Genomic DNA, 21,836 nt, shown 5'->3' on the forward strand with positions numbered 1-21,836 from the left:
GCATCCCCTTGCTAGCTTGGACTTCCTTTAGTTGTTCTGGGCTGCTACACTGCTGCCATATTGCTTTCTCATGCTTGTGTTAGCTCCCGGAGCCTGCTGTGGTGCTGACGCTGGCTATTTTACTACTCTCCTTAGCTTCTGCAAGCTGTCTGTGGCTGTCCTTTGCTCCTGCTGCACTCGGTCACGCGATGCTTTAGAGCAGCCATGCTGCCCGAGCAGAACTAAACCTGTCGCGAACTATGTTCAATTTGGGGCGCGAGTATATTAGGTATGCAGTATTAAATGCCTCCTACAGAGTACATCATATCCTAAATAAAAATCAATAACGAACTTGAGCCGCCTCTCCTTCTGCCTGGAATATTTCCTCCGGGATCGAGGTCTCATATCTTTTTTGGGTACTCAACAGGTTTTCGTGATTGTACTGTACAGATTTATTTGACAGCACTTCAGGCAGATGCGGGAGGTGAAGACAACATAGGATGAAGTACAACGCTATGCTATGCTATACTATGCTATACTACGCTACACTATACTACGCAACTAACCTCATCAAATCATTCACAGTCATACTGCCCTTGTCATCAGCAATACTCTCAACGATCTCCCTTACACGTCTCGCCCTATCCACCCCCCAAACCGGCTCAACTAGAGAACGGAACTTGTCGTAGATAACGTCCAGCGGGATCGGATTCTTCTCAGGCTCGCCAAGCGGCGCATCCTGGAACCTGCTCTCCTCAGAGCCATCGACGTAGCACACCGTCAGGTGGGCTTGCAGAGGGGTCGTGAAGTCTGGATTATCACGGGTGATGGTGATCCGGTCGGCGAGGGCGTGGACTTGTTCGTCGCGGAGATGGTCGTATACGGCCCAGCTGGGCTGTGCACCGTACAGCCAGGCGACGGCCACGTGGTAGTAGCCGCTGAATTGAGAGTCGACTATGTTCGAGGGGTGGATCTTGTTGGGGAGTGGTTCGCCGACTAGGTTGTAGAATGATGGGGAGAGGTCTAGGCGGAGAGACTCGATGTGAGATATCTTGTCATGACTTTGGCCCGTATCGTTCCCGGTGTGCTTCTGCTGGTTCTTCGGCGACAGGCGTAGTGCAGCAGCCAGATCGATGCCGGGATGAGCGCAACGACATGCCGGGTACGGTTTGATGGCCGTGCCCATCAGCATCCACTGACTGCCCAGTCCGTCGACAATGCTCTCAAGATCATCACGACTATTCTGCCGGCTGGTATAAGCATGTAGGAACCCGTGATCACCCTCAATCGCCTTCTCCGCACCAAATACACCCGCCTGTGCCAATGCTATACACAAAAACGCATCATGGGCCGCAAGCCCCGGATGCAATCGCTTATTCCAGGCCCCGTTCGCAAGATACTGCATCGAGCCCACGGCTTTGGACCCCCCAATGCCGAAGGCGCCCTCCACGGTGGCGGCATCCAAGTCTCGCAGTTTTGCAATAGCCGCAATGGCCCCAAAGATCCCCGCTGTCGATGTGTTGTGAAAGCCTCGCTCGAATCCGCCTGTTCGCAGTCCCAGGCCCAGGCGACAGACGACCTCGTATCCCACGGCTAGAGCCGTGAGGAACTTGGCGCCGTCTGCCGCGCGTTGCTCGCCTTCCGCCAGAGCGGCTGAGATGACCGTCACGCCGGGGTGGACCACGGCGCCCATGTGCGTATCGTCAAAGTCCAGGGAATGCCCAAAGGCACCGTTAAGCAGGGCTGCCGCTTGTGGCGGCCATGTAGACCCTCTCCCAAAGACCGTGCTAGATTTCAGAGGATGATGAACGTTGCCAACCTCCGGGTAGAGGGCCTTGACTGCGTTGAAGAAAGGTTCACTCGACTCAGCCCTCGCAGCGGCATATGCGGTGACCCCGATATAATCCAGCAGGAGCAATTTGAGCCAACGTTTCACGTCATCTGGTATCTGAACGGAAGTAGTGTCTGCCACAAAGGAGGCAAGAGATCTTGTAATGTGCGGTAGCTCATCATCGTCCAATTTAAAGTTGGACGCATTGTCAGAAAAAGACTGGGATTGATCCTCCACCATCGCTCTTCCTGCTGCTGCTGTTGTTGTCATGTTGCTGCGTGTTGTCGTGTCAGTGGAGATCTGCCCAGACGTCCAAATGGAGTCAATGCAGGAGATGTAGATCAATCAGAGCCACAGCTGAATGAAAAAAAAAAAAAGAATCGTGAAATGACCCGTCAGGGACGTCCCCATGAAAAGGGAAAACATCCGGACTGACTTCCAACGAGCGGAGACTGAAGGGGAAGAAAGTTGTATGGATTGTAGTAAACTGTAAAGTTGAGCAAAACAATTAATAGTTATAGGCAACGATCATGATCATCGACGCGCCATATTGGCAAACCGAAACCTGGCGACATCATCATTGTTATCTTGCCTAGGGTATGCACAGTAGATGTATTGAAAGCGGTGGAGGTGGAGGTTGGGACGCATGTGGGGAAAGCGTGCCAGGTCCCTAACATATACGTCGGGAGTCCGGACTGATCATTGATTGATTAATCAAATTGCTTCGTTTCCCTTTCCTGTGTAGATGACTGAATGACTGGATATCCGACTGCCGTGGGAAGGGAGACAAACAAATGGAATTCGACTGCCGGAGGTTATCCGAAGCGGGGAAACTCAGTCGAACACCTGCATTTTTGCGCCACGGCCACGATAGCCCCATTACCTTGTTGACTTGGAATTAATCTTAGTCATTGCTAAGGTTTCAACTTGAAAAATGCAAAAAGGGAAAAGAAAGGAAATGTGGGGGACTGTGGGGGAAACAAGTTCAACGTACTCCATACTGTGTGACTGCGACTTAGACATGGCGCGGATGGAGGATGCTGAGAAAATATATCTAGTGATTTGATAATGACTACCGACTACCGAGGAATAAGATTAACCGACTAAAGGATGGACATATGCTGGATTCTAAGGTGGCGTGCGCGAGGCTTACGTAGCTCTAATGATAGTCTATAAATTCAAGGCACTGCAATCAAGACTGAGATCTTCAATTCAAATAAAATAAACTAATGACAGGAGATGAAGAAAATCGTCATTATGAATAAACAATAGAGTTAAGACAATGAAGGAAATAGCAATGAGTGACGACAGTAGGAGGGTAAAAAAAAACATCATATCACACTAGTCATGCAGTCATCAATCTAACTTATACCGAATCCATAGACTGTCGTTATACTTATCCAAACCCTTCATGTCCATCGTCATCGCCATATCATACAAATTCATGTCATGTCATTCGTCATGTCAGTGAGTTAAATGCACATAAAAACGAATCAAAACAAGAGAAAAGGAGATACATGCCCAAAAATTGAAGACGCAAGAGACGCGGTTGAAATGAGAATGCCATCGGCTGGGTCGTTAGGATGATACATCAATTAAAATATACAGCTTGCCGTGGCTTGGGAATGCGCAAAACATAAAATAGGCAAAAACAAGCAACATGCAATGCAATCACATACAAAGGAAATGTCACTGTCGTCTGGACGCCGTGTTCGCCATAATTCCAGCTGAACATTAAATGCTGATGTTCAGTTCGCTTAAATCAAATAGTTTCCGGATGGAGTCTGAGATCAGTAGTCACCGCCAGAGCGGGAATAGGTCGGAGATTCGGTCGCCTTGCGTGCAAGTTCTTCCCGACGAGCCAGCACGGACGGTGAGTTCGAAAACAAAACCACGCCCGGCGAGTAGATACACGCGTTAATCTTCTCCTTGTCGTCGGCAAAGTCTTCGTGGGCGGCTTCACGATAGATGCGAGGGAACAGTCGCAGGAGAACATGACGGGCCGGGTCAGTCGCGGCGTGGTTTTCAACTTGTCTCCCACAGGTGTATTCGTCCCACTCGTCGTTGGAAACACCCTCAGATTCCGGCGCAGGCATGGTGGCAAGCACCAGTTCTCGCTCAACACGGGCATGTCTCCAGGTCTCGGCAGCCAGCTTGACAATTCTGCGGACTCCCGCAAGGAGAGCATCAAGCTTCTTGGGGTCAGCAAAGTGCTTGATATGATCGACAATTTCATCCACGATCACGGCAGCCACCACATTAATGGACTGCTTGGCATCGGACGTCGTATAAGCTGCCTTGAGGGTTTGCTGTCTCCAGTATGCTTCCCGGCGGACAGATTTGCGTCGAATGTCCAACGACAGCACCTGGAAGAAGGTGTCCGCCTTGTCGTACCGTCTGCCCAGCGTGAAGAGGAAAGGCTGGAAGATGCGATACGTCAAGGTCTTCGAGATGACATGCTGGACATAAGCCGAACGTAGTTCGCGCGAGGCCGGCGTATTGTCCAAGAACGAAGGAATCTCAGGTGGGATCTTCTCCAAGATGTCCTTCGGCGGGTCGATAGGAAGATAAGCAAAGTGCTCTTTGGACAGATCGATGATAAGCCGAGATAGCTGGCCGAAGGCTTCCAGGCTGTAGCATATCCGCAAAGGATGCATTAGAAAAGGTTCTTTGTTTTCTTATCCACATAAATGCAATGATTCTATAAAAACAATGCAATGCGTACACAGTCATAACAGAGACATGTCCAGTCGTAACAATGAGAAGGTCGTAAAGTAGACATTAACACATGACATAAAACATAATCATAAGTCATAATCATAAGTCGTAATCATAAGAGTCAGAATGAGAGGTCATGAGTCGTAAATCATAAAAATATAGGAAATGGCAAAATGAGTGCCTCAAGTAAAGAAAAGGAAGAATAAAAGGAAACAGAACAACGGTGATAAATCCCAAGAGCAAACATGCCAGAAATGCTCTCAAGCACACAGACACTTACAAGAATGCATCACCCTTTGAGGTCTTCAGGTCAGTCGCCTCTCCGAGGCTCTGCAACGTCCTCCTTAATTTCTCGCGGTCATGCTCCATGTTGTCAATCGTTCTGCGCATCTCATCTACGGCGCTCTGCAGCTGTTTCTCTCTGGCAATGTCATCTCTTTCCAACGCTTCCTTCTCCCTCTCCAGACTCGCCAGCTCATCCGATTTTTCAGTCAGCCGTCTTTCGAAATCGGCCCGGTCAGCTGCCCACTGTCTTGCTTTTTCTTCGATGTCCGTCGCCAGAGCTTGCAGTCGTTCCTCGGCCTCCTTCTTCATGGTGGCCAACTCCTCCTCGTGCGACTCCCGCAAACTGCTAAGTTCGCTTGCGTGTGATTTATCGAGACTGACAAGTTCTCCTCGGTGCGAGTCTGCCAGCTGTTTCAGCTCTTCCGCGTGTTTCTGGCGAGTCTCCTCGAGTTCCTTTTGCTTGTCTTCCAGCTCCGCGACCTTCGACTCCAGCTCTGCCTGGGTTGACTCCAACACTGCTTTCGTTGCGTCCAGTTCACTTTGTGTCGACTCCAATTCGCCGATCTTGGTATCAAGCTCTTGACGGGTCGTCTCCAGCTCGGCCTGTGTTGACTCCAACACTGCCTTCATCAACTCCAATTCGCTGATCTTGGTGTCACGCTCCTGACGCGTCGTCTCCAGATCTGCTTGTGTGGCGTTCAGCTCTTCTATCTTTGCCTGAAGCTCCTTCTGCAGGGAGGCACGGGCTTCTTCCATTTGCCGTTTCTCCTCTTCCCAAGCAGCTTTCATGGCAGCTTGCTCATCGAGGAGTTCTTTCTCGCGTTCTTCCAGCTTGTCGTTCGCGGCCTTCTCGTCCTCACTCCGGATGTCCTCAAAGAGATTGGTAAGTTCTTCCTTCTGGGTCTCCAATGCAGCCTTTTCGTGCTCTTTCTGCTCCTCCAGTTCCTTCTTATGTGCCTCTTGCAGATCACGGATCTTGGCCTGCAAGTCTTCAATCTCCTTCCCCAACTTCGCCTTGGTCTGCAACAGCTCTCCGTTCTCTTTCTCGGACGCTTCAAGGTTCTCCTCCAGGTCCTTCAGTTTCTCCTGCAGGTTTCCGAGTTCCATTCGACGTTCGTTGATGGTGTTCTTGAGTTCGGAAACTTCCTGGGCGTTCTCGTGCGCGACCTTCTTCATCTGCGACTGCAGAGCCTCGATGTAGAAGTCCTTGTGCATGAGAGCTTGTTCATGCTGGGCTTCCAGCTGTCGAGTCTCTGCCTCCTTGGCAGAGAGCTTGCTTTGCACTTCTTTGTAGCTGTGCAGCAAGCGGGTCAGGTCGGGCATCACTTTTTCAATCCGGGACAAGAGGTGAAAGGGCTCGTGGCCCCCGTGGCCCCCGTTTTCATCAAAGAGTCCGTTTTCATTCTCTATCCGGTGGTGCCCGTTCATCATGGAAGGTCCCCCTGGGCTAGGAAAATACTCACGTCCGCTGGCTCCCATGCTTCCCACTCGTTTTGGATAACCGCCATAAGGAGAACCCATATGGGGATGCTCCATGACGGGCGAACAGAACGCGGTAGCGTAGCTACCGGACGACGGAGGGACACTTCCAGGAGGTAACATGTCGGGACCGGTGCCATTCATACCCATCCCATATGGGCTATAAGGATATACCCGCGGACTGGTGTATTTATACACCGGTGACGAGTAGGCCACTGGCGAGCCAGGGTGGGGGAGACGATGATGGTCCGGAGATCGACTGGGAGATCGACTGGCAGCTGTACGGGCCTCAGTCAAGGAAGGCGATGGTAAGGGGATGGGAGCCGGCTGTGGTCGCCGTGGTGGTGGGCTAGAGGGGTTTGAGATGTGCGCTTTGTAGGTGTTCTGCTTTGGTTGTTCCGGGGAGAAGGCTTCCGGCTCAGCTGGCGGGATTCGTGGCTCATTGGCCGTGCTCGTGTCCTTTTGTGGCTCTTCGAGGACGGGTTCAGCAGCGTCCTGGTATGGCTCTTCGGGAACAGTTTTGACAGTGTCCTGTTGTGGCTCTCCGAGGACAACTTCGGCAGTCTCTTGTGGCTCTTCCGGGACAGTTTGGACAGTTTCTTGTGGCCCTTCAGGGATAACTTCGACAGTGTCCTGTTGTGGCTCTTCGGGGACGGTTTCTACAGCGTCCTGGTATGACTCTTCGAGGACAGCTTCCGCAGCCTCCTGTTGTGGCTCTTCGAAGATGGCCTTGGCAGCTTCCTGCTGAGGCTCTTCGAATGCAGGATCGGCAGCCTCCTGTTGTGTCTCTTCGAGGACGGTCCCGGCAGTCTCTTGCTGTGGCTCCTCGAAGACAGCCTCGACAGGCTCCTGTTGTAGTTCTTCTAGGATGGGTTCCACAGTCTCTTGCTGTGGTTCTTCGGGAATGGCTTCCGCAGTTTCCTTGAGCGGATCCTTGTTTTCCGGACCCTCACTTATATGTATCTCAGGAGATTCCGGTGTCATCGGCGGGTCTGCGGAGGCTTCTAGTTTGGGGGAGGAGGGTGCTGGTTCGGCGACCTCACCCTGCCCCGTCTCATTCTCCACGTTGGGTTGGTGTGGTGACTGAGGGCCATCCTGATCGAGCTTAACTTCAGTCACCTCTGGCACAGGGTATGCCGAATCAGAGATCGGTGGTAAAGGTTCCGGATCCATGGTGACTTGCTGCTTTTGTGGATCTAAGGTCGGTAATGCAGCCGGCGAAGGACGACTCTCCGACGGGGCATTGGCGGTCTTTGAGCCCTTCTTGTTGTTCTTCTTCCCCTTCTTCGCCATTGTGATGGAACTGATAAAGATTGCTGCTGCAGTAGGAGAAGGAAGGGAGACAATGACCGGCCTGTGCCAACGTGTTTCGAATAACTGGGGCAGTCCTCCTATGGTTTATGTATGTCGAAGGGGGTGAGCCATCAACCGATCAGATCCTTGTCGTTTCAGGGGGGACCATTTGCAAGGCTGCCCAGCAAAAAACAAAACGAGCGAACGAGAGTAGGGTATGAGCCCAATAAAGGTCCAAAGGAATGTGAGTGTTTGCGGAATCTTCTCTAGGATGAACGATGGACACGAACCACAAAGCAGGATGTGAGTCAGGTTCGGGAGAAAGGAGAAAATTCTGGATTCAACTGGTTATCTGAGAGAGGAATTGCACAAATAGCTAACATACACGAAGACGACTACATGTATAAGGATGAAACACGGGACGATAACTTCGGGCTGCCGGACATGCAAATGAAAATGAAGAAACATATATAGTTCAAGTAGGAGTCTAATTCCGGAAAATGTGGTGCAATGCGAGAGGCGACCCCAACCCCTGTCTTTCTGCCAGCAACTATTGTAGAAGGTTGCAGGCGTCAACAGAGATGGTCCCACGTCAGACCGTCAGACACAGCGGGACCAGGGCGGGAGATGGTGATTTGCTTCTGCATGAGAAACAGGTTCATCCTGCAACCAATTGGGTATCAATTGGTCGTTTGTTTCCTGTACGAAGTACTCCGTATATCCTGGGCTGCAGCACCATGGTGCGGTTAGCAATAACGCTATTCATTTCTTGCAGTTGGGAGCAGGTCAGGGAAAAAAAAAAAACACTAGCAGTAGCCAAACTCTAGTTTAGGCTTTTCTTTCCCTTTCTTTTTCCCCCCTCCTTCTTTGTTAAACATAAGCAGATGCTGGCGGCCTCGACAGTTGTCGCGATGGGATTGCTGGCCCGAGTTGTGAGGCAGCCCGAATTAGAAGGCAGGTACTCCGAACTTGGCGCGACATCCGCCACCATCTCCTTCCTTGCAGCAGGGGGGGAAGATGTAACTAAATTAGTAGTGAACTATGAAGGAAACAAAATCCCGCCTGTTCGAACAAAAGATCAGTTCGCTACAGGAACGGAGAATGCGAGGATGTGGCGGGTCACGGGTGACGCTGCCGGTGCATGGCGGGGATCCAGGCAAGAGTTCCCAGTTGTTAGATGAAGCTTGAGATGGGTCGTCGATGATCCGGGGAGGATCCGCATCTGAGCATCATCGATTCACATTAGTGAGTCTGCGAATGCGATCCATATCATAGACATGCAGATTTGGTGGATTCGGTGGATCAGCCCTGCGCAATCTTGTCGCCTGAAAGGAAGCAAGGCAGCGAGATGATAATGCGCTGAATTGAGAAGTTGGATTGGCTGGCGGAAACGGCAACCCGGTCACGTGCGGGGAAGCCTGTCCGCCTTGCTTGGCGGCCAACCGAACTTCCAGCAGTGAACCTCCGTTGATGAATTAAAGCAAGCACCGCTGGAGGGGAGCTTCTTCCACGTCTGCCATTGCTTTGTCTTACACAACCATGTTCCTTGCCAGGCGATCAGTGGCTCCGGCGAGGCAGCTGCTGCGGCCCCAGCAGCCTCGCCGTTTCGCCTCTCATGCTGCCCATGGGGACCACCACCATCATGCTGCGCCTGTGAACGAGTCGTTCGGGGTATGTTGCTTCTTCAGCCACACTTTCGTTTCTGCACCGCATGGATGAGGCCAATGGGTTTGTCAGGAGCACAATGGCCAATGTTAGCTAACAATTCCACTCACAGCCCAGCTTTTACGTTGCTGTGTCTACGTTTGCGGCTGGCTATATCCTGTACCGCATCGACAAGGCCTCGAAGGAGTCTGGATCCGAGTCCTGGATCTCCAGCCTCATCAGAAAGTGGATGCCATCGGAGAAGATCTTCGAAGAGCGCAATGCTATCCGAACGGCTGCCCTTGAAAAGGCCGCCGTCGACCGTCACCTGTTCATCAGTGCTCCCGGCAAGGAGTACATTGAGCTGAAGGATCCCGAGTACGTTCGCCGAGCTCTCTGAATTTTGACAATGAAGAAAGGTGTGAGGTAAATGGCAATCTTCTAATCTAATTCTTTCGCAGGTTGTTCAACTCCGGCTCCCCCTACAACGTCCCCGCAGGCTCCCAGGCGGATCTGTCCGCTGTTGCGGCTTATTATCACAAGAAGAACCAGGAGATGGAGGAGCGACGGGTGGCTCGGATGAAGGACGGAAAAGTGGTTTCTATCTACGACTAGAGGATTTGCTTTTCTTTGCTTTCTCCTGGTGAACGGGCTTGAAATGTGTACTGTACATACATGGAGCAGACTCATTAGAATTTCATCACTGTCTCGTTCTCGTTCCATCTTGGAGATGCTTGCTCCATTAGGATCAGAAGAAGAGGAATGCCAACAATGACCTGGCTGGTGAATCTACCAGTCATGATGCTGCCTCCTGTGCAGCACGATCCTGAATTTCAACCTGCAGAATCACCCTGCCCACACCTTCAGTTTTGACCTCGACTCGTTGCCGCACATCGACAGTTTCATTCTCCCGCAGTGGTTGCTGGTGAAGAACATGCAGAAACTCATCAATGCCACCTCCCACGCCGAAATAGACCTTTTTGGCGGCAATCAGTGCCTTTGATGACGAGGAGTTACTGTTCCTGGCAATGGAATCGGGGACAGCAGATCTCCGCAGGAGCCCCAGCACCGTCTCCGAAAATGCGGTCAGCGATGATGGGGAATAGATCGTTTCACTGGCCAGAAGCAGTGTCCTGCAGGGTCTGCTGCTGCTGCTGTTCCCCGCAGAGGGGCCGCTTTGGCTGTGGACCTGGCCCTTGCTACTGCTGTGGTTCCGCGACGTCAGGGCCAGATCCACAAAGTGAAGGGACCACGCGCCAGCCACGAAATCGATTAAGATCCCCCGGCGGGCGAGATCGTCCTGGAACGCGTCTAGAAGGGCCGGATCGATGTCTAGTTCTCCTTCGTCGTCCTCTTTTTCTTCTTTTTCTGTCTGTCGGTTTGCATCTGCTTCTTGTTGTGGATTTCCCGCTGAGGAGTGACGGGTATTCAATTTCCATGTCAACAGTAGATTCGGCAAGGTCACCAGACGGAGCACAGTAGCATTATAATCTGCCAGGGTGAAATGGAACTTTCGTCGGGGCGGAGATGTCGGTGTTGGGCGGGCCAGGAGTTGTGCGAAGATGGCGAGGGACGGCATGGCAGTGCCGCATCCGAGCTGTTCAAGTTGTCAGATTAGGATCTGCTGCATAAGGGGGGGAAGGAAAAGAAAATAAAAAAAATCCGATGTGTCTAAGTAGAATAGAATGGAATAGGTAAATAGAATAGATATCAAAATAAAACCTAGAAAAAACGCACCTCTATGACATGCACATCTTCCCCATCATCATCACCAACATCAGAATCCAATCGCAAAGCAGCCACTTCCTCGCCCGAGGCCATCAACTTAGCAAGATCGAGAGCACACTCCCACGTCTTGAACCCGCCTTCATAGAAGCGGGGTTTGATATCTCCTTCTTCGAGGCCGGCGATGAGTTCTTCGTGATCGTCGTCATCTTCGGCCATCAGCTGCGCGCGAATGTCGAAGACTTCGCGTCTGCCGAGACGAAGTGAACGGGTACTCTCCGATGGGGTACTGCTTGCTCCATTGACAAGGTGGCTGGAAACATTAAGGTTGAGCTTGAGCGTGTTGTATGATATTTGCGATGGGAGAGTGGGCGTCTAGGTTAGGTGTTAGTAGGTGCTTTACTTCTGAACTTGGTCTTTGAGGAAATAAGCAAGAATGAATCTTAAGAAGGAAAAAAAAAGGACCATCCAGATCATATGACATCGACAGCAAATATAAAGATGATAGATAGATCAGATACGGTACCCACCCATTCATGCAAAAGATGCCTCTCCGCCTCAACCAACTCCGGCAGCGACGAGTCCCTCCTCAGCTCATTCTCACTCCCGTTCTCGATCCCGTGCTCGTTTTGTTCATCGACATCAACATCAACGTCAATATCGTCCCCTGAGAAGCCGAAACTGAACGTTGACGTCATGTCCTTTCCTATAGCTCTAGACCCAGTCGAGAAGAAGTCAAAAAAAAAAAAAGACAAAGAAATAGGAAAAGACAGACACAAAAATCTATAATGGCGAGAGAGGACGAGAAAATAACGAGGGATGAGGGGAAAGGTGCAGATCGCGAACAGCGGGAGTCCTTGCTATAAACGCAATCCTTCCATCCACCAATTGAAGCTGAAGTTGGAAATAATGTTGGAGGAGATTATGTAGTTGAATAATATCGCGAAAATTATATATAAATCCCCTCCCTTTCCAGTTGCGACACTGATAATGACCCACCGGGAGTATCTTCTGCAACGTTGGGAAATTTATGTAGCAATGCGAAGAAAGTAAAAACAGGAAGAAAAGTCCGATTAAATTCTTCCTCTAGACAAGTTTCATAGATAAGCATAAAGAAAAATAAAAAAAAGGTGTACCATCTACATAAGGAAAATGTCACCAATTCCATCTCTCTGCTGCTATTGATTGATTGAACCCGTCCATTTTATGTGGGGTGGGTTGATGACTAAGCAGATAACAGATCCATGGCACAGGGTATAATCCATGGTCATGATATAAATAACTATTGATGACAATGATAATGATATTCTATTTTCCTTGACATTGTTTGATTAAGTCTTAAATATTACATCGTAGCATTAGAAAACGTCTGTCTATGTAGCTAATCGTAGAACTAACTGATTGTTTCTCTCTTGCCTATATTTATGCCACAAAACTCCATGGACCCAGGGAAGATTTCTATCTCTCTTTCTTTCTTTTCTTTTGCTTCTTTTGTTTGCAAAAAGCACAATGCCAACCCAGAAAGACTTTATCGGTGTCGGACATGAGCTTCCATTTACATCAAAAAAAGTAGAAATATCATCAACAACCATTGACCGGAGTTTGGGCTGCTCCAGTCCCATTCGCCGAAGAAGCCCCTGCCACCGCTTTCTCCAGAGCTTGAAGCACGTCTGCCTTGAGATCCTCGACATCTTCAATGCCGCAACTCAGGCGAACCAGGTCATCAAAGACTCCCGCCGCTTCACGCTGTTCCTTAGGGATACCCGCGTGGGTCATACTCGACGGGACTTCGCACAGACTCTCGATACCGCCCAGACTCTCTGCCAGCACGAACACGCGGGTATTCTGGCAAAACCGCTCTGCCGCTTCTTTGCCGCCTTGGATGCGGAAACTCAGCATCCCACCGCCCATGCCGTCGCGGTGCTGCTTCAGTGCGATGGCACGCTGCGGATGTGATTCAATGCCGGGGTAGTTGACCGACTTGACCAGCGGCGACGCCTCGAGCGCCCGCGCAACGGCAGTCGCATTCTTCGTAGCCTCCCGGACGCGCAGATGCAGGGTTTTCAAGCCACGGTGGGCGAGCCAGCAATCAAATGGAGACGGAACGGCGCCAATGGCGTTCTGCAAGAACGAGAGCCGCTCTTTGAGTTCGGGAGAATTGAAAGCAGCAACACCCATCAAAACATCCTAGTAGAAAGGAACAGGTCAATCCCGGCAATTTCACACGTAGGATAAAATATCTGAAGGCAACCTACCGAATGTCCATTGATATACTTGGTGACGGAGTGGACAACAATATCTGCACCGTGATCGAGAGGGTTCTGGATGTACGGGCTGAGGAAAGTGTTGTCCACCACGACCAAAACGCCATGTCTGTGTGCGACCGTGGCCACTTTGCGAATATCAACCAGTCCCAAGGTGGGATTCGACGGACTCTCAATCCAAATCAGCTTCGTGTCGTTCGGTCGGATGAGCTCCTCGATATTGATCTCAATGGACGGCGTGAAGGTAACGTGCACGCCGTGTGCCGCGGCGACCTTGGTGAAATACCGGTGTGTGCCGCCGTAGACATCCGATACGGAGATGACATGCGATCCGGCCGCGAGGGACTGTAAGATGATCGCTGTGGTTGCGGAACCGGATGAGAAGGCAAGAGCATATCGCGCATGTTCCAGCGCTGCTATGGCCTCTTCAAAATTGTCTCTGAGAGGAGTCGTCAGCAGTGCGCAAACGAGTGCAATTGCAAGCGGATATCACCACACCACAACGTACCGGTTTGGATTCGCGCTCCGCGTGTACTCGTAAGCTCCAACGGGCTTGCCGACACCGGTCTGAGCGAATGTTGTTGAAAGTGATATCTATTCGTAGTTTTTCCGCTCGTCAGCTCAATATCGAGACAAATTGCGGGGCACAGAAAGAACCCCCGACAACAAACTTACCGGTGCAATGACTGCTCCTGTGGTCGGATCCTGGTGCGCCCCAGCATGAACAGCGAGCGTTCCAAAGCGCTGTTCTGGCGACGGAGGTCGAGGAGGCGTCTCGACCGAGTCGGCGTGTGCGAGAGGCCGCAATTGAGGATTGCTGGAGGGAAGAGTCATCTTGACGCTTGGCGGGGTAGCACAAGCTTCCCGCTGCAGAACAAAAGGAGAACAAACAAGAAGACTAGAAATCGACACTCCTGTCCCTGACTTCGAAGGGACGTTTTATAGAAAGAAAGCAATGATCTAGTCTAGAGGAAGGAGAGTCAGATAAGATTTAGACAGGGTTCGGATTAGTTAATATGTGACAATCTAGTCTAGAAGCCATGCCTTCTTTCTGCGGATTTTAAATCAAACACACAACCAGACAATATTACCAATCTTCTCTTTTTTTTGGTCACAGAAAGGGGCAAGAAAAGTCTGCCATGGACACGGCCGCAGGTCTGGTGATTTCTGATTCGGAGTTTCCCGTACCATTTTGTCACATACTTTCCGGAGCTCAGCTTTGACCTATGATTTCTCATTTTTGTCCCTTGCTAGCACGCCATCAGAGCATTTCTTGTAGTCATCGAAATGTTCCTGCGGCCCGCCGAGTCCAACGGCTACCAACTTAAAATTATTTTCAGATGCCACACTGATTTTCTTGGTAATCTGCGACTTTGGCACGATTGAAGCTCGTACAGAAATACCTACAGAGTACAATACCTAGGTCAATGGTCTTACTGACAACTAATTTAGTGGCAGTTAGATTAACTAGTTGGAAGATCTCGTGATGCCATCGTTATTGCACTTCGCTCAGGACTATAAAAATTAGTGAATCAGTAGTGGAGCCGGGCCCGTCATTCTTACTCCGTCGGTAACCGACACAGGAAATTGCAGGGCCTGCCATCGTAATTTGTCATCACCGGAATGGCGGGGTTATATGTCAGCGTGCTTCCAGCATCATCTACGTCGATGAGGAATGTACTGTACACAGACAAATGATTGATTCATCATCAGTATTATCAGATTGTTCGCCATGTGGCTTAGCCTAGCTGATCTATTTTCTATGTGTGATGCTAAATGGAACAACGTAAATCAATGATATCAAGGCCAGCTATTATGTTCCTTTTCACGCATCGAAATGATATCTCAGATCGTCTGAGTATGATGAATCGACCACTTCTCCATCCAGAACGACTTCAAACCGGTGAAGACGAGATAGCTATTGCCACCAAGATATAGGCCCCAGACCTGCCATCTGCATGGAACCCTGTACCAGAAGGAAAAACGTCAGTATGTAGCAATGAGAAGAAGCAGGACACATGGAGATCTGCATATCTACATACCATGATCGAGTACGGAGGTTTCCGTTCCGACACGGTCGTCGCATCTTGCTGATCGGGCGCATTGGGAATCTGATCGTGCCATTCCTCCATCTCCACCCGGAGCCTCACAATCTCACCGATATCAAAATAAAATGTTGCTCCTTCTTCGTTCTCCCAGACCCAAACCTGATCGTTATAGTCACTGTGCAAGTGGTCAATTGGTGGAACTGAAAGCAGACTCGGGAATCAAACTCACAATCTGGAGCCTTCCAACAGCAGATCCGGTGGCACGAGGATGTCATTGAAGAATTCTACCCCAACTTTATCACTGTCAGCAAACGCCGCAAATGGCGTATGACTTTCCTGCCGGAAGAGACGTACTCTTGATCCCATTTTCGCTGGAGCTGGTGATTTTGCCAAGGATAATCTCTCCTTTGAATGGTCTGAACACTATAAGACGAAATTTGACTGAAATCAAAAGTTAACAGGCAGCCTCTTTTTGAATTCGTCTTGATGATCTGCCAGAAAGAACACACCATTGACATTGACGAGACCGGTACCGTGCCCGATCAAGCCATCTGAAGATTCGAGCAAGTCATAAAATCCAATACATAAGCCGATTTTCTGAATAACCTGCAAGTAGCGATTGGATCAGTAAAGTCAAATACCAGACAGCCATAAAAGGGCTTTGACGGGAAGAAGCTGACTTTGTTCGCATATTTCGCGTTGATATTGTCCTCGATCGCTACCGCGCTGAATTTGGAAAAATCCTCTGGAGAGATCTGAATCAGATCGGAAAGGGTAGCCTTCAGAAGAGAATGGTTAGACGGATGATTTTTGAAGTAGAGAAAGAGCAGATAACTTAGAAATCTTTCCGTACAAGAAGAAACATGGTGTCTGCCGGGTATCACAAGAACTAGTTGATATGCTGATCTACAGAATCAAAAGTGGGACTGGATGCCACTGCCATCCTGATCGACAGGACGAGAAGAACTGAAGAGGTTGGTTTTAGAGATCCATCAGGACTAAATTGGCAGCCGTGGATGTAGAAGATCTGGGCTATCGATCCAACGCAAATTCGGACAATCCATCATCAGAACAGCCAATCAGCACCCGGAAGACGACTGGAAAAGGCATTGCCTCACGTGATTGACGGGCTTTTCCCAGGATGTCATCGGAACGGAACAACATCATCGCCCTGCGGCTTTACTGCGATGCCTAAGTCTTGTCCGAAGCAGACAAAGAACTCGCTCGATCGACGACTGTCGGCTTCTGACAGAATCAAAATGAACGTCGCCATGAAAGAGCCCTAGAATCTCCGAATACAGCGGGTTCTCTCCCACGATGGCATCCCGTGGGTTTTCCTTCCCTCCTCCGCCGCCACCTCCTCCGCAGCAACACGCGCCTGGATTCCAGACTCCCGCCGCGTCTTATGGACAGAACAATACCAGCTATGGTCCGCGGGGCGGTCGCCCCTCGGGCGGTTACCACAGGGGCCGGGGACGGGGAAATGGAAACCGTGGTGGTCGAGGAGGCAGTCATACGGCTCCTTACCATGCCAACTCAGCAGTGAACTATGGCGGATATTCCGCAGCTTCTACGCTCTCCACGCCGTCGACTGTGACGGGTGCTTCGCCCTACCACCACTCATCGCAATTTCAACCGCCTCAGACGCAGCCAGCCTATCCTCCACCGGGCCAGCCGTATTCTCAGCCACCTCCGTCCTTGCCGCCATATTCATCTCATCCTAATTACGATGCGGGTTACGGCGCCTCGTCGTCCACTGCACATTCTCAGGTCCCGTCCTACTCTTCTCAATCCCCGGCAGGATATGCTCCTGCTATCTCCCCGCCTCCGCACTCTTCGTCGCCAGCTTCTCATGTTCCTCCAGGTGCTCCCCTGGTAGCGCCGCCCATGCGTTGGGGTTACGACAATTCTGGAGCTGGAGGGTTCTATCCGGGTCCTTCGAACGGCTCTACATCCAATTCTTTGTCTCGTCCTGGCTATACCCATCCTGGAGGAAACAATTTTACAAAGCATGGACATAAACGTGCTTTTTCATCTGCGTTTGAAAAGCCAACGAACACCGTTCCACGCACGCCGGCGCCGCCTCCAGTGCCTAGTTTTGGCAATCCCCTCCCAGCGAAGCCACCCCCGCCTGCCGACGCAGCGCGGAAACCGAAGAAGAAGAAACGTCGATTCAATCAGCTCGGTCTGACCCCCAAGACCGAAGAGCATGAGTCAAGTGAGGAGGAAGATGATGTGGATGAGGAAGCTCGGTTAGCTCCCGGCACCGCTACTGGGCCATTGCAATTTACCTACAAAGGACGGACCTCAACGTTGCAGTCTCCGGCCGAAATCGCCGCTTGGATTGAGGAACGGAAGAAGCGGTATCCTACTAAGGCACGCATCGAAGAGAAGAAGAAAGCGATGGAGGAGGCTAGGAAACAAAAGGAGATGCAGAGGGAGGAAGCTCGGCGAAAACAGAAAGAGGCCCGAGCTCAAAAGGAACGTGCGAAATCAGAACGCAAGGAACAGGAACAGAGCATCGACCCGATCGATGCGGCCGTCAAGGCCAAGCTCAAGGCGGAGAAGCTCCGGAAGAAGCTCATGAAGGAGGAGAAGCGGTTGGCCAAGGCTGAGGCAGATGCTGAGCGGGCTCGGCTTAGAGCTGAAGCCTTGCAACAGGGCCAGGCAGCGAAGCCAGACGAGACTGGACCGGAGATCTCTGAGAATGTTGGAGGGGATTCTTCTACACAAGTGGATACAGCTCAGACTGGGAGCGATGCAGCGCATCCGGTCGTCAACGGCACCGACGGGGTCCAGGCGGTGGATGGAAAGGAGACAGATCTGGTGACTTCCTCCAGCCAAAATCATTTAGCTCCCCCAGTCGACGCGTCTGTCCTATTGTCCGTGTCATCGCCAGGGCCTGATACCAGCGACGAGACGTCTTCTAGCGGGTCTGACCTGTCGTCATCTGACAGTGACGATGACAGTGATGATGATGATGATGATGACGACGAAGACGGCTCGGCGCCCGAAGAAATTTCCTCCCGTCGCGACGGACCTGAGAGAGTCCCTGCGCCGTCGCGAGAGAACCGACAGAAGAAAAAGAGGTTATGTCGTCATTTTGCCCGGACGGGACGCTGTTCACGCGGGGATCGGTGCCGGTTCTCGCACGAGCTGCCTGAGGGTGGTGCGGTCAGACGACCGGGCGAGACGAAGGGCCGGGGGCAGACCGCGAAGAGGGGACTCTTCCAACTGGTGAGTGAAAGCTTTTTTTTTCTGTCATTTTGACAAATACTGATTTCTCTCCAATCCAGCTCATGGCGCGTGAAGCGGAAGAACGGGATCGCCGGGTGATGCAGGCCATTGCCTGGCTGGGAGAGCATGGCTTGCTGGATGAACCGACCAACGAGGCGACAAGCAAGCCAAGTTCTGAGATTCCGCCGGTTCACCAAGAGGTTTACACGAGCGATGCCGCCGGAGTTAGGACGGCTGAAGAGACGAAGGCCTTATAATCGCCGAAGGCCAAGAGTCTTGGGAAAGGTTGCTCGTGTATCACCCGTACGTGGGTGGGATCGGAATGTTTTTTTTTTCTTCTTACATTTACTTTTGGGTAAAATCATGGTTGCTGCCGTCGCAACCATCGTCAGGACCATCGCATCTACCGAGCACGCCATCAGTTGGTGCGACTCTGTACGGAGTACTGTAGCTAGTAACGAGGTATGTAGGATATACGAAACTCTGTCCTGTACAACGTCGGCAGCATCAGCATCACTATAGCCAAGATGACCATGACCATGATGATTGAATCTGGTCCTTGTACTACAAAGATGTACGGAGTAGTGTGGGTAGGGTAGGTAGTATACCTCCGCATGGACATGGTACGGAATACTCCGTCTGCGGAGGATGCATGTCTCGGACGTCGACGGACTGACGTCACTGTCTCGGGGAATAATAACCGATCGATCGCATGCCAGACGCAGACAGACAGACAGACAGACAGACAGACAGACATCGACATGGGTTCTTCTCCTTGCATGTTGCCCCTTGACCCTTGCCCCTTGCCTGGTGCTATATCATATTGTTTCGGATATATTATTCCAATGTAATATGTGAACTTCCTAAACCACAATATTTATTGCTCGACTCGTGACTGTTTGACATCACGTGATCACGAATCACCCTGGAATTCAAAATTCAAAATTGATTGGGAAGTCCACGGCATAACATAAGATATTAGTACGTATGAACTTATTAGTCAGGCACCAGTCTTATGCTCTCTTGTAGAAGAGGAGAGAGGTGAGGTGATTTCGTTGTATACCGGTGTTTCAAGACTAATTACCTAGGTACCTACCTAGGTAGGTAGGTAGGCACCTAGGTACTCCGTACTTGGTGATATCAGCAGATTGACTCGACTGACTCGACTGACTCGAGTGATAGAATTTGCTGTCTGCCTGCTGTCTCTCCTATTATTATTAAATCTTGGTTGTTGTTGGCCACTATTTTTTTTTCTTTTGTCCCTGAGCCGAATAATAAGGACGGTGATCCGTGGATCAGATCGATCTTTTCCTCGGGCCACCAATCAGCGTGTCTCTTCACGGCATTTTATGTGGACTGCTATTTTTCCCCTAGGCTGTCATTTCCCAGTATTCTCGACCAGGAAGCAAGGAGCTCCCACGGTTACCTCTTCGTTTTCTTCTCCTTTTGGTGCTTGTGGTGCTTGCCATCATCATGTGACCTGGAGGGGTTTTCGTTACTCCGTATAGATTTCCTGTGCTAAAAGCCTAAATTATCAAACTTAGCTCTATCAGGCTACTGGCAGCTCTAATTAAATTAAATTAGCCAACTACCCAACATCTGCGCGATCTTGGTCTATTATTACCTCTTAGAGTATCGTAATTTACCCGGCTATCCTGGCTATTAGCACGCTAAGGAGCGACGCGATGCTTCTTTCAGCAGGCTGTTCACCACGCTTTGCTCGTTCCTGGCGCACTAGGCCGACGGACCCCTCTCCGCGCCTCCACGGGCGAAGTCTAGCATGATCCATCCCAGCCTAATAAGGCATTGTGCCCATTTGGAGAACAGCCCCCCGTTGGTTGCTCGTCATTTCCCTCCAACCTAGCAGGCTAGTAGTCAGCCTATCTAGTTCGTACACCACGCAAGCTGCGTTGCTCGCCTGATAGAGCCTAGGCTGCCGACCCAGCCCCGTAGCCTCTGTTCTCGCCTCCTCTCTTCGCCTTTTAATCATTATTTCGCTCTTCTTGGTTCTTGTCTTGTCTCCTCAACCCGTGTTGTGCGAGATCAAGATCTTCGATCGATCGATTCGACACCCTCCGCGGTTTCCACTCTTTTCCCACAATCGTTATCTATTATCTATTTTTCGCTTCGTGACTCTCTTTGCCCTCTTCTTCAGGGGTTACATCGTTCATCTTAATTAATTCTTTTTTGAAGCAATCAACCACCACCATGCGTGTTGTCTTCCTCACTCTCAGCGCCCTCGCGGCCCTCGCTGCTGCTGCGGACAACCCTTTCCTCATCCCCAACGGCGGGTATACCTTCACCGTTGGCAAGCCCACCACCCTCGAATGGACCCCGACCACCTCGGGCACTGTTTCGTTGCAGCTGCAGTGGGGAGCCGTCACCACCCCTGATCAGGGAATCACCATTGCGAGTGAGTGTGAATTCGTCGCAAGCAGCAACTGCGCAGAGTGCTGACCGCTGCAGGCAACATTCCTAACTCGGGCTCCTTCACCTGGACTCCGCCATCCAACTTAGTCAGCGAGCCCGACTTCACCATCCGCATCATCGACGATGCCGACCCCAGCGACGCCAACTTCCTGCCGCGCTTCACTGTCGCTGGCGCCGCGGCCACCGCCTCCGTGACTGGTGCTTCTTCCACCGCTACGTCCGCCGCCGCCTCTACAACTGCTGCCAGCAGCTCGGCTGCGTCGACCACCCTGATCACGACGACCTCTCCTTCCTCGACTGCTTCTTCGTCTGCTGTGTCGTCGACTCCCGCCTCCAGCTCGACCTTGAGTTCGTCGGCGTCTTCTTCCACCACCACCACCACCAGCACCACCACCACTTCGTCCGCTCCTACCTCCACGTCGGCGAGCACGACTACGAGCGTGCCCAAACTCAACGGCAGCCCGGCCATGTCTCTGAATGTGCCAGGCGTTTTGATGGGTCTGGTCCTGGGTGCGATGGCCTTGATGTGAAGAGTGCCGCGGCGCCACCAGATCGAAAAATCTTTTTTTTTTCTGTTTTCCTCTTCTTCGATCTGTACCATTTTGTTTTCCCCTTCGTATCCCCCCTTTTTCTTTCCCCCTTTCTTTATTTTCATTAGTTAATGCATCCATCTATAGCCAGTCCAGTCCAGATGTGAACACCAAACAAGATGAGATGGCATGCCGTGATCGCACTGGTTTTATTCTTTTTCCCCATTGGTACATGTAATGTTTATGTATGTACAGGATGTACAGTACCAGTTACAGTACATGAGTTGGTGAATTAATTTGATGACGCTTTGACAGTTATAACTGAGGATTGCACTGTCGTGGTTTACAAAAAAATGAGAAAAATGAGGGTGGA

The 21,836-nt window shown here is 50.9% G+C and overlaps 8 protein-coding genes across 8 annotated transcripts; 3 read left to right on the top strand and 5 right to left on the bottom strand.

The window, feature by feature from the left end:
• Nucleotides 1–532: 532 nt before the first annotated feature.
• On the bottom strand, nucleotides 533–2,080 carry VTN77DRAFT_4921 (uncharacterized protein; the record flags this gene model as incomplete). The annotated part of the gene is made up of 1 exon (XM_069421034.1): nucleotides 533–2,080. One exon carries the CDS (start codon nucleotides 2,078–2,080, stop codon nucleotides 533–535), a length of 1,548 nt encoding a protein of 515 aa, XP_069277296.1.
• A 1,520-nt stretch (nucleotides 2,081–3,600) lies between these two features.
• Nucleotides 3,601–7,585, bottom strand: VTN77DRAFT_4922 (uncharacterized protein; the record flags this gene model as incomplete). Its single annotated transcript, XM_069421035.1, has 2 exons — nucleotides 3,601–4,441; nucleotides 4,809–7,585. 2 exons carry the CDS (start codon nucleotides 7,583–7,585, stop codon nucleotides 3,601–3,603), a joined length of 3,618 nt encoding a protein of 1,205 aa, XP_069277297.1.
• Nucleotides 7,586–9,124: 1,539 nt separating this feature from the next.
• Nucleotides 9,125–9,844, top strand: VTN77DRAFT_4923 (uncharacterized protein; the record flags this gene model as incomplete). Its single annotated transcript, XM_069421036.1, has 3 exons — nucleotides 9,125–9,256; nucleotides 9,363–9,607; nucleotides 9,691–9,844. 3 exons carry the CDS (start codon nucleotides 9,125–9,127, stop codon nucleotides 9,842–9,844), a joined length of 531 nt encoding a protein of 176 aa, XP_069277298.1.
• Nucleotides 9,845–10,025: 181 nt separating this feature from the next.
• Nucleotides 10,026–11,652, bottom strand: VTN77DRAFT_4924 (uncharacterized protein; the record flags this gene model as incomplete). Its single annotated transcript, XM_069421037.1, has 3 exons — nucleotides 10,026–10,826; nucleotides 10,967–11,329; nucleotides 11,485–11,652. The coding sequence occupies 3 exons, from the start codon at nucleotides 11,650–11,652 to the stop codon at nucleotides 10,026–10,028; spliced, it is 1,332 nt and encodes a 443-aa protein (XP_069277299.1).
• An 883-nt stretch (nucleotides 11,653–12,535) lies between these two features.
• Nucleotides 12,536–14,052, bottom strand: VTN77DRAFT_4925 (uncharacterized protein; the record flags this gene model as incomplete). Its single annotated transcript, XM_069421038.1, has 4 exons — nucleotides 12,536–13,141; nucleotides 13,210–13,657; nucleotides 13,727–13,812; nucleotides 13,894–14,052. 4 exons carry the CDS (start codon nucleotides 14,050–14,052, stop codon nucleotides 12,536–12,538), a joined length of 1,299 nt encoding a protein of 432 aa, XP_069277300.1.
• Nucleotides 14,053–15,136: 1,084 nt separating this feature from the next.
• Nucleotides 15,137–16,131, bottom strand: VTN77DRAFT_4926 (uncharacterized protein; the record flags this gene model as incomplete). Its single annotated transcript, XM_069421039.1, has 7 exons — nucleotides 15,137–15,184; nucleotides 15,261–15,441; nucleotides 15,496–15,559; nucleotides 15,621–15,707; nucleotides 15,776–15,872; nucleotides 15,947–16,045; nucleotides 16,120–16,131. The coding sequence occupies 7 exons, from the start codon at nucleotides 16,129–16,131 to the stop codon at nucleotides 15,137–15,139; spliced, it is 588 nt and encodes a 195-aa protein (XP_069277301.1).
• A 452-nt stretch (nucleotides 16,132–16,583) lies between these two features.
• Nucleotides 16,584–18,760, top strand: VTN77DRAFT_4927 (uncharacterized protein; the record flags this gene model as incomplete). The annotated part of the gene is made up of 2 exons (XM_069421040.1): nucleotides 16,584–18,503; nucleotides 18,563–18,760. The coding sequence occupies 2 exons, from the start codon at nucleotides 16,584–16,586 to the stop codon at nucleotides 18,758–18,760; spliced, it is 2,118 nt and encodes a 705-aa protein (XP_069277302.1).
• A 1,951-nt stretch (nucleotides 18,761–20,711) lies between these two features.
• Nucleotides 20,712–21,463, top strand: VTN77DRAFT_4928 (uncharacterized protein; the record flags this gene model as incomplete). The annotated part of the gene is made up of 2 exons (XM_069421041.1): nucleotides 20,712–20,916; nucleotides 20,970–21,463. 2 exons carry the CDS (start codon nucleotides 20,712–20,714, stop codon nucleotides 21,461–21,463), a joined length of 699 nt encoding a protein of 232 aa, XP_069277303.1.
• Nucleotides 21,464–21,836: the final 373 nt, after the last annotated feature.

This window comes from Rasamsonia byssochlamydoides (assembly GCF_041956645.1).
Source record: "Rasamsonia byssochlamydoides strain NRRL 3658 unplaced genomic scaffold VTN77scaffold_35, whole genome shotgun sequence".
NCBI classification, from domain to species: Eukaryota; Fungi; Ascomycota; class Eurotiomycetes; order Eurotiales; family Trichocomaceae; genus Rasamsonia; species Rasamsonia byssochlamydoides.